The sequence below is a fragment of the Ambystoma mexicanum genome, chromosome 6q (genome assembly GCF_040938575.1).
Source record: "Ambystoma mexicanum isolate Mex_15411 chromosome 6q, UKY_AmexF1_1, whole genome shotgun sequence".
Lineage (NCBI taxonomy): Eukaryota > Metazoa > Chordata > Amphibia > Caudata > Ambystomatidae > Ambystoma > Ambystoma mexicanum.
The window spans coordinates 1,402,383,809-1,402,402,281 of record NC_090937.1 but is presented as its reverse complement, the minus strand read 5'-3'; the positions used below and the strand labels follow the sequence as shown (position 1 = coordinate 1,402,402,281).

Here is an 18,473-nt window from a genome sequence, read left to right as displayed (position 1 = left end):
GAGTGAGAGATGGAGGATAGACAAGCTGATCATTTTCATATCTTGGAAAGTTAGATCAAATAAGTGCAAAGGGAGGGGGATCAAGGAGAAGTGTAGGTCTGAGGTCTAGGCGGTGCCTGGAAATGCAATAACGCACACAGACAAGGGGATCTAAGACAGTATTCAATTGATGTGGCTGGTTTGATTGCCCAGCCGACGATACAGCACCGCTGGCAGAGTGCAATATTTGCATTCTCCACTAGTTATTGGCCATTGATAATTATATCTTGGCAAGTAAGAACTGGCTTGCTTGTGTGTATGTATAGAATTGAGGTGGTGAGTGACTTTTCATGGCTGGCTAATAGCTTGCAACTTGAGATGTTTTACCTTTGGTTGAGGGCAGCGTACACGATGTTGAGTCGACCAGAAAGGATAAGCCAGTGGATTTAGCAGCTTCCGGAATTTTTTGTGATCTTCCTAGTTTCTGATGGCATTGGGGAGCTGGTTCCAGAGCATGACACATATGGCTAAGATTGGTCTTTGACCCAGTTTCCTCTTAAAGCAAAGCACAGCCTGGCGTTTGTGTTTGGAAGATCTCAGGGAACCAAAAGGGGTGTACTTCTTGAGGAAGTGGTAGAGGTAAGCAGGGGTGGCAACGTGGAAGGTTTTATGGATGAGACCCAGGGATATGAAGGCCATCCTTTCCTTGGGTGGAAGTCTATGTAAAACTTTCCAAAATGGAGCGATGTGCTCATGTGGAGGTAGAAGACAAATGTAGCAGCTTTATTTGTATCATCTGTTGGATGTGAGTGAGGCACTTTGAGAGGCCAACATACAGGCTGTTGCAGTAGTCTAGCCTTGCAACAATAAGGGCTCTTGTTATATCCATCTTGTGATAGTGTTGAGGAGGGGAGAATCCAGTTCAGGAGGAGCTCTGCTTATTGAAGGACAATACATTGTCGATATAGGTGCCTAGGATAAAGAACTGGAATCGCATGGTGGTGGGCCAGTGGAAAGGAAGGCTCGGAGCGATGAGCACAACTATGCAGATGCACTGCGTATTGGAAGTGTCGGGCAGTCCGAGATGCATTCAGGTGTAGAGTTTTGTAATTTGATTTGTGGTTTGAAAGTAATTTGAGTGTATTCTGCATATCTGTGGAAAGAAACATTGAATGGTTCAAGGATGTCGGTGAGTGACTTGGCGTATCAGTTGAAGAGCCAGGAGAAAGGATGGAGCCTTATTTATTTATTGCATTTATTATATTCCCAAACCCTTATGTGTCACAGCGTAGTTACAGACATCTTGGCATAATACAGTAACAACCAGCTAACATTACATTAGGTGTCTTTACTACGGTTAGACAGCTACTTTATAATCAAAAAGCATTACATTTGGAAGCATTTACTACAGTTAGAGTAATACTTTGCAGATGGCATCTGTTTATTATCAGTAGAGGACGCCTAGTGTGGAATAGGTGCAGTCGGCTTGGGCCTAGTATTTATTAAATAACCAGGATTTCAGGGCCTTTTTGAAGCATTGGTGGAAGAACTAATTTCTGGTGCATGTCATTTCTGGTTCTAAGTAATGGGAGCATGTTGCAGGTTTTTGGAGCCATTACTGGAAAACTGTTACCCCCGGCTCTGGAGGATTTATAGCACGGGACAGAGGGGGGCATATTTGTTGGATTTGAGAATTCTTGCTGATTTTTTCAGGGAGACATTATTGTTGAGGTAAATAGGTGCCTTTTTTACAAGACATTTTGTGAGTGATTCATAGCGATTTGTATAAGATTCTATGGGTAGCCAGTGAGCTTCCCTTCTAATGGTAGAGATGTGATATGATTTTTTTAGTCCCAGAGCTGCTTACAAAGCTTTATTTTGCAGCAATTGCAGTTATGCTAATTTGGTATTCGAAGTGCCTAGTAGTAGAACATTCCAGTAATCCAGTTTAGATACAATGAGGGGCTGGGCTATGGTGATGCAGTCCTGTGGTGTAAGGAATTGACCGCTTAAGGCGATCAATTTGGCATTGTAAGCTGATGATAAAGCATTGATATGCTTAGACATTGTTAGATTAGTGTCTAAATAGACACCTAGCTTTTTAACTTGCTTTAGGGCTGGAATGAGGGTGCCGTCAATATTGATAGCTGAATAGTCTGCATGGAGGGTATTGATTCTGGCTGGGGAGCCTACAATGAGAATCTCTGTCTTCTCATCGTTGAAGCAGAGGATATTTAACGCCATCAAGTTCTGCTTTATAGCGTAGATTTTGTTCATCATGATTGTGTCCTGGTCTTGTGGTACACCTTCTGTGATGGGAAAATGTTAGATGTTAAGATGACTCAGCTGACAGAGGGACTAGCTGTCTTTCAGGAATGAGGAAATCCATTTCATTGTAGTGTCATGAATCTCATTAGATCCATGTGGAGCCTTTGGAGAAGAGTGTCATGGTTCCCCGTAACAAAGGTGTCCAACAGGTCGAAGAAGGAGTTGATTGCCGGACTGTTCATCAAGTTTTACTAGAAGAGCTTCTTTGATATACAGTAGGGTTCTTTCTGTGCCACGTGTTAGAAGACAATTTTGCATCATGGACAAGCTGTTTGTTTGCTATATTTCATGAGCTCTTTGGCTACCACTTTCTCAAGGCTTTTTCATGGGAATGGAATATTGGAAATGGGTAGGAATATAGAGAGAACGTTTGAGTCAGCTTGAGGTTTTTTTAAGGAGAACAGTGATGGAAGACACCTTGACAGGAACTGGGATTTCTTGTGCGGAGCTACCTGTTGATGAAAGCCGAGAGGGCAGGGGCTAGCATGGTAATTGTTTGGCGGCTGCAGTCTTGCCAGAGAACAGTTTGCTGAGTTGGTCGGAAGAGATTGATGGGGAGTCAGAGAAGGAGCTGAGCTGGTGCAGACCTGGGGATCCAGCAAGGGCCGGTTTGATCTTGGCAATAACTTCATAATGTCTATTTAATTTTGTAAGAAGCTGGACTGGCAAAGGTTGTCAATGTGGGCTTTACATCCTGGGGCAGGATGGTACGGCAGGTAGCTGCAAGACATCAGGGCTTGGAGCTCTTGGCAGATCTTGAATACTTGGTCAGAACCGTTCTTTGTGAGCAGAATCCAATTTTGACAGAAGTCTTGCTTCTTTCTCAATATGTCATAGGAGTCGACTCTGTGGAACAGTTTACAGTTTGTCAAGTCTGCAATGTTGCCAGTACTTTTAAATTTCCATTCCAGTTTGCATTTTTCTCTTCATGAGTAAGAGTTCACTGTTGTACAACTTGTTGTTGATTTTCTTGTGCGGTTTTGCTTTTTTCTGATTAAAAGGGGGCCAGGAGGGCTAGGATGAGGGAGGTAAGAAGAGGGAGGTTTTGGAGGCGAAGATCTGGTCTGGGGCAGTCAGTGGTGGAGATGTGTAGGGGTAGTTGGAACAGGGTGGGGGCAGGTGCTTAGAGGGGGTTGATGATTGAGGGATTAGGCCACCAGAAGGCACAATAAGAGAGAGAGATGACAAGGGGTCAGAGGGAATGTGGCAAATTGGGGTTGGCGTAGCGTAGTAAGTAAGCAATGAGTGAAGAGGTCATAGTAGGTAGGATAGTGGGATGGTTACGAGTGAGAGGCACAGATGTAAATGCATCAGGAACAGTAGAGGTGGGATGGCAGCAGGTTTTGGTGAGCTAGGAGAGACCATGTAGAACGTGGGTCAAGGCAGTACTTGTGTAGGGTGTCCGAGCAGAACACAGAAGCAAATGGGGTTGCTTGCAGTAGATGGCAAGCTCAACAAAGAGGCGATACATTTTACCCAGTTCCCCGAGCATGTCCGCCATGGGGAAGGGAAGGAAGTAGATGTGGATTCTCAGGGAGCCAATAGCAGTTGGAGGCTGTGCTAGGAGTGTTCACCAGGGCCGCCATGTTGCTTTGGTGGCCATCTTGGGCAGGTTACAGCTTGGCAGCAGATTGTCTCTACACTTATGGTAAGCAAACTCTATTTTTTCAGCATTTGACAGCCTACTATAAGTCACCAATATTATCATAGGGCTATCACAGAAACACCTGATAATCTACTCTTGTTACCAAACTGGCATTGCGTGACAGAAACGGAGGTTAGAGAAAACGAAGAAAAATACACTGTAACTGCGTGACATATATACAGGTAGTATTTAATAAAAATATCGAAATGAGAGGAAGTATATAATAAGTGTAATCTGTATGTAGTACATGGGCAAAAAGAATAAAACGTGGTTTTCGTTATTGTAGATACGAAATGAGCAACGCCATCGAGTATGTGAAATCGCAGAGAGGAGGAGAACAATTAATACATGAGGGTTACATGTATAGCAGAGAATTAGTAAGAAAAGAAAAAATGTATTGGAAGTGCACAGAATACCACAAAACTAAGTGCGTAGGGAGAGCGATTACTGAAAAAACGATGCTAAAAAGAAAAGGTGAACATAACCATTTATCGGACAGAACGACAAAACTGGTAAAAAGAACAATGAAGGAACTAAAAGAAAAAGCTGTGGAAAACCCGAGTGAGGCGAATAGGTCTGTAATAGCTCGCACATGTACCAAAATACCATTATATGTGGCGGCAAAAATGCCAGCTCAGAAACATATACAACGTTCCTTGAACCGTAAAAAATCAACAAAAGGAAAATCTACCAATAGCAACAAGAGGATATGAGGAATTATGCAAACCAGAAAAGTTTAGAAAAACAAAGGTGAAGATTTTCACTATATGACAATAGAAAGAAAAGAGGAAAAAATAATATTTTTTACAACGAACAGTAACTTACTACACCTTGGAAATTGTGATGTTTGGCAAAGCAACGCCACATTTAAGTCTTGCCCGCAACCATTTCAACAGTTTTACAGTGTACATGAATCAATTAATCAAAGTCTTATTCCACTATTGTTCGTATTAATGCCAAGGAAGACAGAGGAAATATACAGATTAATTTTTGAAAAAATTAATGAAGCCATTCCTGAAAAAATGCCTACCACATTAGTAATGGACCACAAACTAACCCAGATAAGAGCATTCAAAGAAGTATACAAAGAGACATGGATACAAGGTTGTTTTTTCCACTTTACACAAGCCATATGGAGAACCCTACAAAAACTGAGCCTACACACAAAATACATAAAGGATAGCGATTTCCAGCACAGTATTAAAAAATTGCTTGCTTTAGCATTTGTGAAAGAAGAAAAAGTGATTACATTTTATGAAAATTTAATTGACACTGAATACTACAAAAAAAATGAACATATAACAGATTTGCTAGATTACATGGAAGTCACCTGGTTGGGGCAATTAACAAGGAATGGTACAAGGAGACCAAAATATCAAATATTGTGGTGGAACTGTTACGTTGCAGTAATTGAGGGTAGAGCTAAAATATGCTGGAAGGGTGTCACAGCAGAATAAACAAAGGATTCAATATCAACAACCCAACACTATGTTCTCAATGGGCTCCTTCCTCTCTGACATCTTTTTCTCCACCTGTGGTGTCCCCCAGGGATCCAACCTCTCTCCCTGGCTTTTCAACCAGTATCTGGCACTCCTTGCCCACCGCATCGCCGCTCTCTGCCCCCACTTCCAGTGCTATGCGGACGATACCCAGCTCATTTTCAGGCTACCCTCGGCCTCCTCCTCTCCTTCCCTCATCTCCGACTGTCTGTCTGCTATCCAGGAATGGTGTGCCGCCAATGACCTCTGCCTTAACGCCAGTAAGACTGAGATTCTACTCATCGGCACACCCACTCCCTCCTTCCCTGCAGCTCTCTGGCCGGCCTCCCTTGGCCCCCTTCCTGCCCCTACCTGCAAGGCTAAAAACCTCGGGGTCATCTTCGACTCCACACTCTCCTTCTCTCCTCATATATCTGACGTCTCTAAGAAGTCACACTACCAGCTGCACCTCCTCAGAGGTATTCTTCCCTTCCTCTCCTTCCCCCAGAAGCTCACTGTCTCCCGAGCCCTGGTTCTCTCAAGGCTGGACTACTGTAACAGCCTCTATCTTAATCTGCCTGCCTCCACTCTCCGCCCTCTGCAACTTATCCAGAACAGAACTGCGAGACTTGTCCTTGGCCTCAAGCCCAGGGACCGTATCTCTCCAGGACTGAAATCTCTTCACTGGCTCCCAGTGGCTGCGAGGATTAAGTTCAAAACCCTCTGCATTGTCCACAAGGCCTTCTGGGGCCTGGGGCCTAAATACCTTCAACTCTCTCTTCCTAAATATCTTCCTTCACGAGCCCTTCGCTCATCCGTCTCCAACTCCCTCATGGTCAGCCGCTTCTCGAAGCAACGAGCTGGGGGTAGATCTCTCTCCGCAGCAGGGTCCTCCCTCTGGAACAGCCTTCCTGCCTCCCTGAAACTTGAGGAGAACCATCTCCGGTTCCGGAAGCACCTCAAAACCTTCCTCTTCGCTTCTGCCTTCTCTCTCCCTCTCCCCTGCTAAACCTGCTTAACTCCCCACTGAATTCTGCACTAAACCTGCATCTGGGCCACTCTCAGTGACCTCGGTCCAGGGCCCAGCCACTCTCCACTTGCACTGCCTCCCTGGCTCCCCCTGCACTGTGGGACTGTCACTGTATCCCTACAGCCCCCTTCCCAGCACTTGCTCTGCACTTACCTCGCACTTGCCACCAGCTGGCCCTTTTATTTATTATTTATTATTTTATTACGCTACTTACCTTGTACTGCACTTCCCCCCCACCTCCTCCCCCTGCACTTTCTCCTTTTCCCCTTACCTCTGCACTTGCGCGATCTGAATGACACCTGGCCTAGTAGGATCGTTTGTCTGTCTTCCCCTTGTTTCCCTCCCTCCCTGCCTCGTCGCGCCTTGAAACACTTGTGTATAGGCGCGTTACAAATACCATATCATATCATATCATATCATATTTCTTACGGGACTTAATTACGGAACAATCAGCAAAAGAATTTTGAAATACAAGATGCATATGACTTTTTAGAAGCAATATTTTATGATCTGAAGTGTTAAGGTACTCACCATTTTGAAAATCCACGTTAATACATGAAACATCCAAAGTAACGAAAATCCATAAGAAACGATGCCAAAGTCAGTATCCAAAGTCAATAAAATGAATCCAGGAAGTGTCCAAAATGCAGAAAAATGTGTAAAAAACTATTCCAGGGAGAGAATCCATAATCCATTCCAGCAAAAATAATTTGAAACCATACGCAAGAAATGCATAAAAAACCATTCCAAGGAGAGAATCCATAATCCATTCATTCCAGGGGAAAAAAAGTGTAATCCGTAGTCCATAAAAAAAAGAAACCAAGTGAAAAAATATGAAAAAAAACATTCCAAGGAGAGAATCCATTCCAGCAAAAAAATAAAATTATCCACTTTCCATAAAGAAAGCAAGCGAAAAAATGTCCAAAAATGCAATCCCAAAAACGTGTGGAATACAAAAAAAAAACCTCTGATAAAAAGAAAAATCCGGAGAAATGGGAAGATCAGCAGCGAAGACACCCGACGGTGTGTCTTCGCAAGAACGGACTCGCAAAAGGGCGCTTACGCACACGTGACGCATGCGTAAGGGTTACGCAATGAACTCCGTTTTCAAAAATATTATTATTATTACAAAATGTTATACAATTGCACCATCTAGCAGTGAAAAAAGATAACAGTTCCATTCAATACATTTTTTATTTTGCTGTTCAATAAATTATTTAATATTCTCATACATTTTGTTTTTTTGTATTATATTATTTTAGAATTTTTTTGGGGAGAAAATGTTTTTTCAAAATAACATTTTTGAAATATTGACTTTCGAAAATATTACATTCGAAAATTTAACTGGATACCCTCCTCTGAAAAAGAGTACCCCAGCAACCCCAAACGCGTGTTTCAGCCTTGTTGGACCACATCAGTGAGGTGAATGTGACCCCACTCTAAGGCACAGTGAGTGTGGTAGGGGGGTTCCACGTCTGGACTGACACTTGTCTGGTAATGTCTTCCCTCTGAAGGGTATAGTGACCAAATAAGCAGTTGTACACCCTTATAAGTAGAATACATTTCAAAGAACAGGTTACTTGAACCATGTTTGTTCTCAATAGTGTGGCTCCACCATTTTTGTAAATGCTTAGATAAAGGATACTTGAATGAAATCGTAATTTATCATCTAAAATTGTAAAGCCTCGCATCAAATCTGAATCATGACGTAGCAAAGCTAAAATATGTACTCACATTAGTGCTGTTTAGCCAGGTATGGCAGTAGTCATGTGATACAAATCCCGTAATTGCAAACCTATCGAAAAGGTGTCTCTAAAACCTGTCAAAATCCCTTTGCTCCTTGGCTTGGGGAAGGAGCACTCTTCAACCCCTCCTTGATCAGGGCCAATGGACATCTGACTGGATGGCCATAAAGAAGTTCAAAGGGAGAATAACCTACTCCCTCCTGAGGGACTTCCCTACAAGCAAAGAGAAGGCATGGCAATAGAAGGTCCCACTTTCTTTTAAGGGGATCTTCTAAAGCACCTATCATGCTCTTCGTGGTTCTGTTGAACCTTTCTACCAACCCATTTGTCTGAGGGTGGTAGGCGGTAGAGAACTTGTAAGTAACTCCACAGGTTTTCCACATGGCTTTCATGTAGTGGGACATAAAACTTGACCCCCTGTCAGAGATTACTTCCTTAGGAAATCCAACCCTGATAAAAATACCAAGGAGGGCCTTAGCCAGAGCCTGAGCTGTAACAGTCCTCATAGGAATTGCTCAGGGTACCTAGTAGCATGGTGTACTACAACAAGGATAAACCTGTTGCCTGAGGAGGTTGGGGATCAAGGAGACCAACAATGTCAATCCCTGCCCTCTCAAATGGGACTCCCACAACTGGGAGAGGCACTAAAGGTGCCACATTCTTGTACCCAACCTTACCAGAAGTTTGGCAGGTATGGCAGCTCTTGCAAAACTTATCTACCTCAGCCCCCATCTTTGGCCAATAAAAGTAGAGAGAGCCTTTCCTTGGTCTTCTTGAAACTCAAGTGACCAGCCAAAGGAATCTCACGGGCCAGTTGCAAGAACTGTTGTCTGTTTTCTTGAGGTACTACAAGCTGCTTGTAGTCTCCAGGTGCAGACTCGGTTGGTTCCAAAACTCGGTCGGGGGGGACTGGACAGTGCCCCCTCGAACAACAGACCCCGGGGCAATCGAATTGCCCCGACCAGCAAGTCCACAATATGATGGTTTGTACTGGTTCTGTTCACAATTTAAGACTAGTAAAGCCAATGGTGACTTTACATGCCCTGGGAGACAGTAGTCAGTCCCAGGGTATGGAGTCTATGTTTGGGGGTCGCTACGACACCCCTGGCTACGGCACATAGGGTGCTGTGTAACCCACATACCAAAAACACATGAAGCCCTATGGGGTAAAGGACCCCATAGCCCATAAAACAAATACAAAGTCAAATGAACACCTCAAATCATGTCTAAGAGTGGGAGAAAAAGAGTCTCACTCTTAGCAGGAGGCAAAAATAAACCCCAAAAATCCAGCAAAGCTGCTGGGGGATTCACTAGGTTTGGGAAATTAGCCTTTACAGAGAATTCTCCCTAACATCCTCATCCTCGATCATCCATAATCGTATATATAACAAATAAAATAATTACTGATTTTGGTCTTTTGTGAAAAGAAAGGCGCGGGTTCTTTCCGTTTGCGCATCCACACCTCTGATAGAAAAACATTAAATTCTGTGAACTGTACCTTTTTTTATTTTATTAAGTGGCCTAATTATGCTTTTAACATAAGCCAACATTTTAATTCTGCTCTTTAGACTTAATGGTTCCATTATTTCGTATGATATTGCAAAATACACTGAGTGTTTCCATTAATCATAAAACAAAAACTTGCTAACTGAATGTCACTGTTAAAGGAACACTGACAGTATTACATAAACACATCAAGTATATAAATGAATGTGACTTTGTAAACTTAATCACAGTTAAAGGAGGTGTGTGTGTGATACTATTGTATCCAAAATGTTAGCACAGCAATTCTCATGTGACTAATGTAGCATGTTAGCCGATAACTCACTGTTACTCAACACAATATCTTTGAAATACATGACACTTGTTACTGTATGAATGTGCATCTATGCCTTAACTTCTCATTCCACTTATATGTTTCAAATCAACTTTTCTGATCAGATAGCATGCGGATGAGCTGTGACTGCTTTGAAGTCCAGCATCAAGGGATCAGTGTGACCAGCCTCACACCATTCCTGAAACGTAGCATGGAATTGTTGATAGACGTTTAGCCTTTATGTTTGGAACTGGCTTTTCATTTTTCTTTTTTCATTTATAGGTGGTTTGATGTTTTGCAAAAAGTTTCTTCTCAACTAAAAACAAGTATCACGAGTGCTACAAAACATCGTGCAGACAAGGTATTTTATGTGGTTTGCTTGTTTGTTGCAGTCCTTTATCCAGTCCATTTAGCAAACTTGGTGGTTAATCATGCAAGTATACCCAAACAGTGTTGGTTTGATATAGGCCGACACAGCTTTGCAACAATTAACTCCAACATTTCTAATCTTTTCTGCGAGTGTTTGATTTTGTAAATTGTACATTTTTTTCTCCATTGTCAAAGCCAGACACAGGTTAGAGTAAACTATTTTTGTAAGAGATGTTACCTTTTTATAGCTCTGGGAGAATCATGAGGTAAATCAAATTAAGCATATGTTTTTCATCCATTCAATGAATATGTTTTAAGCACATTAACAAACGTATCAATACAATATTAGATTCAGAATACTGAACATCATCAGTCAGAATTGAAATAATACCCCGTTATATTTGTAATGATTACATTCCCCTTATAGATTCTAAATCTAAATAATACCCTTGATGTGTGGTTTGGTCCGGAAAGTTTGTTTAGTGCGCCTCCATACAGCTCAGGGACTGCTCCATCACGGTTCTTTGGCACATTTTACACCCAAAGTGATGCCGTCCATATAGAGCTGCCAGTGCCATCTTCCTCACTTCCCATTTTTCTGCTGTCAATGTACAGGAATATTTCTTAAACTGCCACTTTTGTTTTTGTTTTTTATTAGGTTAGTGTCCCTGAAGTAGAATTTCAAACAGTCTGATAATTGTGGCCACATGATGTCCATATCACTCTTGTAGCGTGTGTGTGGTGTCTCAGCCAAGACCATGATATGGAGGCATGTGGAGCCTGCATTCCAAGGCCATTCATGAGTGAGAAATAAAGCTGATAATGGCAGCAAGGAAAAAGGGATTTTTTTTAAAATCACTTTCGCGCGCCACTACCCCTTTCAAGGCCACTTAATAAAATAAAAAAAGTTACAGTTCACAGAAATGAATTTTTTTCGTAGGTAAAGTTTTTTTTTTTATTATAATGGGTTATAAGGGGTTAAAAAACAGGTGTTAGAGGGGACCCCCCATTAAAAAAATGAAAGAAAATGCATTTTTTTGATTGTTTTTTTCGATGCTTTTCATTTTTCGAGAAGCTTTTGCATTCAATGCTTTTGCATTCAAGGCTATCACTATAAACACTTCCAAATAGTGGGAGCTAATTGACATGATGAACGTTTTTGACAAAGCTCCAACTTTCGGATCTCTTAAAGGCCCCACTCCTCGGCCTGCAAGCAGCTCCTCGGGAGGCCAAGACCTCATCTGCACATCCGTTCTGTGACAAGACTCAGTGCCTTCAGCTTTAGTTACAAAGGATGTTACCTTAACCTCCTTGATTTCGGTGCTATTAAAATCAACGCAGAGTAAATCAGCCACTGCAATGCCAGACAAAGTGATAACGGTTCCTTTGGAACCAGAATCTGTTTCCCAATACAAGAGCGTTGACAGCCCTGTAGTCTTAAAATAATTCTGGGACATCTTCACTAAGGAGCAGGAACATTTTTAATCCATTCCCCATTGCCCGCAACTAAGATCTGCAAATAGGAAGTCTGCTCCCAACAGAGCATGAGGGAGCGAGAGGATAGATTGAAAAAATCTCTGTTGCAGCTAGCAAACGACCTCCAGGAAGCTTGCATTCTAAACCCCTCTCCGGTTTCAGAGATTCTGACAACAGTTCATTGAGAGCCTGATTTTGGCTCTTTTATGGCTTTGGTGTTTAGGACTTTGGATACCTAAGTGGTTCTGTTGGAAGAGGTGAACTCTTATACAATCACAGTCATCTTGGAGCTGAATGTTAGTCAAATTCCAGTTCTTCCCTATAATAGGGCCCTTATGGAAAAGGTGTTAGGAATCTGAAACGGACCCACTTTGGTGTATAAAGGGACTTGGGTCAGAAGGAAAGGACACCCCTTTAAAACTTCTTTCCCTTTCTTCACATCCAGCATCTGAGAGTTTGGCTGTACAAGCTGCGACAGGGAATCCAAGTGACTAAGCCGTGAGGCAGTACATTTTTCACGACTGTGAACCTATAATTGAAAGCATTGAATTGCCTTGTGCACTCAAGTGAGATACTCAGTCTTTATGGTAAGTTGCATAAGTGACTAGAGAGCACATTCCTCCTAACCTTCAATGGTTGTTTTAACAGCTACTTGAAAGTGGTAAACAGATTGCAAAAATATTGGATTGGACCGACTTTATGGGGTTGTTTCGTGGTCAGGGGCATGGAAATCTAAGGACAATCATGATGGTTGCATACAGCAAAATTGGCACATGATGTCCAATCGATCAAAACTGATTGACAGTTATATTGCCAAATTGCTGTTGCTCTCTAATCATCTGCTTTGAATTTGACCAAAGGATTCAGGCCATCCTCAGCATGGACAACAATATCCAAGGAAGTATCCCGGCCAAGACATGTTCCGCTGCCACATCTGATTGCATAGTGGCAAAATCAGTTTACATTTTCCCTTTCTGCAACATCAGTCTCCTGTGGGGGGCGGTGTCTGACTTTTGCCAATGCTTGGTGGCTGATAACCACAGATTGTTGGGTGTTTGAAATTATAGATAATTTTTACTTCTGCCTTTTTCTTTTCAATCCACCTCAAAATGCCTTGGTGTCTTTCAGCATCATCCCTACTTCTGGAAAGATCTGCTTTTTCTGAAGGGAGCGATGAAGCTTGTTTCTAATGGATTTCAACCTCTCATGGATTCTTCATCTTTGATAACTAGCTCCCAGCGTAGCTGCTCTTTAGAGACTTTTACAATGCCAGGGAGTGCAGTGCAGTTCTTTATCGGCTGTGCCCGACACTTACATGTGCCCCCACGAGGCAGGTCATTGGGCCATTATATTTAGAGGTCCCGTGCCCCGTGACCTTTGTTCCTTTTTTCAGCACACTCACTTTAAGAACACTGCTTCAATGGATTGTCTTTCTCTCGTAGAATTCTCATCGGATAGATATCCTCATCCAGCTCTGCTGCTAAGAAAATTCTTCGACAGAGGGCGGTATTGGTACACAACTCGGCTGTCGAACTGTCTTGCTCACAACTCGAACGTCGAATTCAGGCGTTGTGTATATTTACACCATGTCACTGTGCCCTGTACCTCAGTTCCTTTTGTCCGGGCACTCGACACGCTGCTTGCGGGGAGCATTTATTGGTATATCGAGGACTTGACTCTTTTCTGACAATTTTATCGTCAGATTTTGTGCTTTTTCTCAACCGAAAGATGTCTGTGTCTCAGATTTCAGATTTATGACGATGACGACCCACAAAACATCTGTGAAAAGATTAATCCAAAGTCCATGTGTGAGCAGGCAGCCAAGCTTGTGATGGGCTGACTGCCGTCAAAATCACCTGTGTGGTGGACTGTTCGGTCATCTGAAGCCAAAACGGCGGGGCCTACCCCTGAAAAAGAAAGACCTCAAAGCAAGATGAAGAAGCGGTTCCGCTCACATAGTCACTCTTCCTCGTCATCTTCTCATAAGAAGAAAAGGCGGCACCAACAAGACTAAGTCGTCGGCCGGGCCAACCACTCGTAAGGAGTGGGAAGAATTTAAACCCAAAATTCTTGCGATGTTTGAATAACAGGTGGCTGTACTTGAGGTTGTGCTCCCCAAGCAGCAGGACCCGATGGCTTCTCCCATGCTCTGTACGCTCAACCCCATGGTTATAGGTCAAAGTATTGAGTCAAAAGGATCGAATGACAAAACGGTCAAATCAAACGGACCCCTCGACCCTGGTTTTTGTGGTAAAACCCACTTTTTTTACCTAAACGAAAACCCCCAAAAAATATATAATAAAAAAAAAATGTGAACCTTTTCTTTTCGATCCTATTGACTCTCACCTTTTGCATTCGATCCTTTTGTATTCGATCCTTTAACTGGACACCAACCCCATGCAAACAACTTGACTGACTCCATCCGCGTCAGGAGAGCCTTCGGACTCGACACCAAAAAAGGCAGTAAAGCTCTCATACCTCAGGGTACGGGCGCTTCTGGTGCCCAAGCCTCGCTCTGTGCTGAAGGCCACCCCATCAACTTCGAAGGATGAGCCCTCAATGCCAACCATCAGTGATCGTTCCTCTCTCTCGGACCGGTTTATTCGGCTCCATGTTGTCCATTGTCAGCGATGACTTTGGAGACGACCAAGGAGATGTCGATCCTATGTATGCAGGGACTGGTTGTGTCGACTATTTTCGATGACCAGGCTGATCTCCTGGCTTTGGCACAGGAGCTGCATGATGCTAGCGGGCTGGATACATCCCCTGATGTAGAATTGCAACAGGCTCAGCCGTACACACATCCCCATGCCAAATTTAGGTCACTAGTGGACAGTGTGGTCAGCACACTTGGGCTAAATGATGCAGCAGTTCCGTTCCAGAGATACGACCTAACTGATTTCTTGGACGAGGGTCCAGCTACTGAACTCCACCTGCCACTGAACTCGGCTATCCCCGATCCTGTTGCCTCCTTGTGGCAGCATCCCTGCTCCATACCTCCGGTTAGCTTTACTATGACTGGGAAATACAGGCCGGCAAGAGGAGACCCGTCATTTTCGTCTTCTCACACTTCTCCTGAAGGTCTTGTCGTGCAGCCCGGAACAGTGTCGACCAGGGCAGCTTCCTCCACCTCGAACATGCCTCCTGACCGGGAGGGCAAGGGACTGGATGCAATGGGGAAAAAGGTCTTCTCATTTGGCAGCATGGCCTTGAAAGCAAGTAACGTAGATTGTGGGCTAGCAACCAAATATATTCCTGAAGGGGAGCTGCACGAAGGTTTCATACAGCTGGTGGAAGATGGGAAGGATGTGTCTGAAGGGGTGGGGTGCTCACTGCAAGGGCTTGCAGGTGTATGGCCTTTGGTCAGCAATGGAAGCCAAGTGGCACATCAACAGGCTGGAGTTACGAGCCATCAGGTTAGCCCTGAGGGCTTTTGCCGTGTCTCTGAAGGGGAAGCATGTCTTGACTCTGACTGTTAATACAGTGGCCATGTACTACCTGAACAAGCAGAGTGGCGTGCACTCCCTCCCCCTCTGCAGAAAGGCATTGCAGCTGTGGTTCTGGCTATTGGAGAACTGGATCTAGGTCTCAGGAGTTCATCTGGTGGGGACAGAGAACAGTTCTGCGGATGCTCTGAGCAGGCAGAGCACAGTCTCGCATGAGTGGGAAGTGTGCCAGGAAGTCCTAGAGAAGGTCTTCTCTCTCTGGGATACCCCATCAGTAGACCTGTTTGCCACAGAGTCCAACAGGAAGTGCTGACAGTTTTGCTCAAGGGAATTTCCAGCGAACGGTGCTCTAGGGGGCGTGGATTGGATCGTCCCTCCGATTCCTGTCATCCCTTGGGTTCTCAGGCGGTTGAGGAGGATTTGTGGGACCATGATCTTGAGGACCCGGGTCGAGGAGGACAGGGTACTCTGACCTTCTGGATCTGACCATCTGCCCACCTCTGTTTGCCTCGTCGGCCGGATCTCCTGGCCCATTCGGAAGGTCGGGTGTGTCACCCAAACCCGGAATCCTTCAACCTAAATGCGTGGCCCTTGAGAGGATGAGGTATGATGACTGGAACCTCTCAGAGTAGGTACTCGAGATGTTGCTAGCTGCACGCAGACCGTTTACAAGATCCCTGTATGCGTGTAGGTGGAGAGGATTTGAGATGTGGTGCAGGGAACTGGAGAGTGACCATATCTTTTGCCCCTCTGCTGCAGTGGTGGAGTTCCTTCTGTCGCTGGCCTCAGCAGGCCTTCAGGTTTCCACAGTAAAAGGATATTCGGCGGCTTGTATGTGTTCTAGAAGTCCCCAGATCAAGGTTCCTTTTTACGGTCCCGGTTATGGCCCAATTCCTGATACGCCTTGTCAATAAGTTTCTACCAACTCCCTTTGTTTTCTCAAATTGGGATTTAACTCTGCTTTTGACTTTCTTGATGGTCGGCTCCCTTTGAGCCCATGCACTTTTGTTCTTTATTTACCTATTGTTTGCTTGTTAGGCGCTTATACAGCAAGTACATTCTATTTCAAAGCGCCCACAGGGCAAAAGGGAAGCATGGGAATGAAACACATTAAAATACTGAATACAGTGTAGGGAAAAAAGGACAAACCTACTATGCCTTGTGAGTATTCAGAAGGTGCAAGTGCAGCAAGGAAGAGGGCAGTGGGGATAGGTGCTGGGGTGTCCGTGCTCGTTGGCGAGCCACAGATAAAGTGCAAGGAATGCTAAGTGGTACACAGCCTGGATTCGCTTTGGGTGGGACGTGCAAGCCTCTAGGGCAGAGGGTGAGCCGAGGCAAGTGCTGAAGGTAGAAAGAAAGCTGGGGCAATTGGGTATGGGATGACAAGGGCCCTGAGGGTACATAAGGGCCATGGACACAAATCACTGCAACTGTGAGATTAGCAGAAGAGAGAAGAAGGGAAGGAGGAGGTAAAGAGGAAAGTATTGAGGAGTTTTGCCAAATTTAAGACTGTCCTGCTCGAGACGTATATGGAGGGGGGAAGTCTGTTCCATAGGAGACAGCCAGCTGAAGAAAGTAATCGACCTCCTGCCTTCTGTTTAGCGAAACGCTTTACACATAGAGTTGGTGCCAGAGGAACATAGAGGTCTAGAGGGAGAGTATTTAATGAGAGATTTGAAGATGATGTGGTCCCCTGGTCCCAGACAGCCTTGTGAATGATGCAGAGGGATTTAAATTTAATCCGTGCAGCAACAAGGGAGCCAGTTAAGACTTTTTAGAGCAGGAGAGATGTGGTCCCTGGGCTAAAGCCCAAGGATACGTCTTGCTGCCCTTTTCTGGATTAGCAGCAGGGGGGGTAGAGTAGAAGAAGGTAGATTCAGGAGGAGGCTATTGCAATAGTCGAGCCTAGAGAGAACCAGGTGTCGGTTAACATTGAGCTTCTGGGTGAAAGTGAGAAAAGGGTGAAAAGCTGAAAGTAGGACTTCTTGGCAATGTCCTGAGTGTGAGAGCAGAAGGAGAGAGAGGAATCAAATGTGACGCCAAGGTTTCTGGTTTCAGAAGAAGGAGCAGGGGTAGAGCCCATGGAGGAATGCCAGAGTGAAGGGAAGAAGGAGGGAGCCAGGGTCCCAATGGGTAGGATCTCAGTTTTACTGGCATTGAGGCAGAGATTGTTTAAAGCGCACTAGGACTGGATGGCAGATAGTCAGTCAGGGATGATGGAAGGTGCAAGAGGATCAGTAGGAAGTTTGAAAAAGAGTTGATGTGTTGTCTGCATAACGCTGGATGTTGGGGGAGAAGGAGGAGATGGGTGCCAACTGAGCAAGGTAGATGTTCAAGAGCCAATGGGAGAGGATGGAACCCTGGGGGACACCACAGGTGGAAAAGGAAGTAGGAGAGGATGCCCAGGATGACTTGGGAAGAGTGGTCAGTTAAGGAGGTCAGCCAGTACAGTGCCCGTTACTAGATATCAAGGGTATCGTGGAGCCTTTGTATGAGAATGAATGGTTGACTGTGTCAAAGGCAGAGGAGAGATCAAGTAGAATGAGGACAGCTGGGGAGTTGGAGTCCACAGATGCAAGCAGTTCTTCACAGGTATTCAGAAGAGCAGTTTCTGTGCCTCTGGATGCTCGGAATCCAGATTGATGCTCGTGGAGACCACCAACAAGTTCAGTGTGCGAGTTGAGTTGGGGCAAGGCTAGCTTCTCCAGTACTTTCCCCAGGAAGGGGGTAATGAAGATGGGGCGGTAGTTGGCTGGACAGGTAAGGTCTGCTGAAGTTTTTTTTAGGAGAGCAAGTAACAAGGGTGTTCAGAATGTCCTGAGTTTTGGTGGCGAAGTGTGTGGCCAGTGCGTTGCAGAGGGCCTCAGAAGGAAGAGGGGCGGTGGAGACTGCATATGGCTTGGCTAGTTTCCTGCCGATTTTGAAAAGTTCAGCCGTGTTGTTGCATGCACCAGATACTCATGCCTGAATGTCGGCCCTTTTCTTGGCAAGGCTGGAGAGTCGGTATTGCCTTTGGGGCAGGCGGCAGACCCGATTGTCAGAGGGTGAGCCTGAGGTTTGTCACTCGTTTCAGGGCTGCAAGTTCGGAATCATATCAGGTGTTACGCTTAGAGGCGGGTTTCAGGAGGATCAGCATGACTGGGCCAAGAATGTCAAGCGTA

At 44.6% G+C, this 18,473-nt stretch overlaps 1 protein-coding gene across 4 annotated transcripts in view; it reads left to right on the top strand.

Annotated features, from left to right (window-relative positions):
• Positions 1–18,473, top strand: part of HTT (huntingtin) — a 2,905,635-nt gene that overhangs the window by 1,336,808 nt on the left and 1,550,354 nt on the right. For all 4 annotated transcript variants that reach the window (XM_069632055.1, XM_069632053.1, XM_069632052.1 and 1 more), the window contains one exon: positions 10,304–10,382. In XM_069632055.1, coding sequence (XP_069488156.1) covers positions 10,304–10,382 — 79 coding nt within the window. The remainder of the gene's footprint in view (positions 1–10,303; positions 10,383–18,473) is intronic.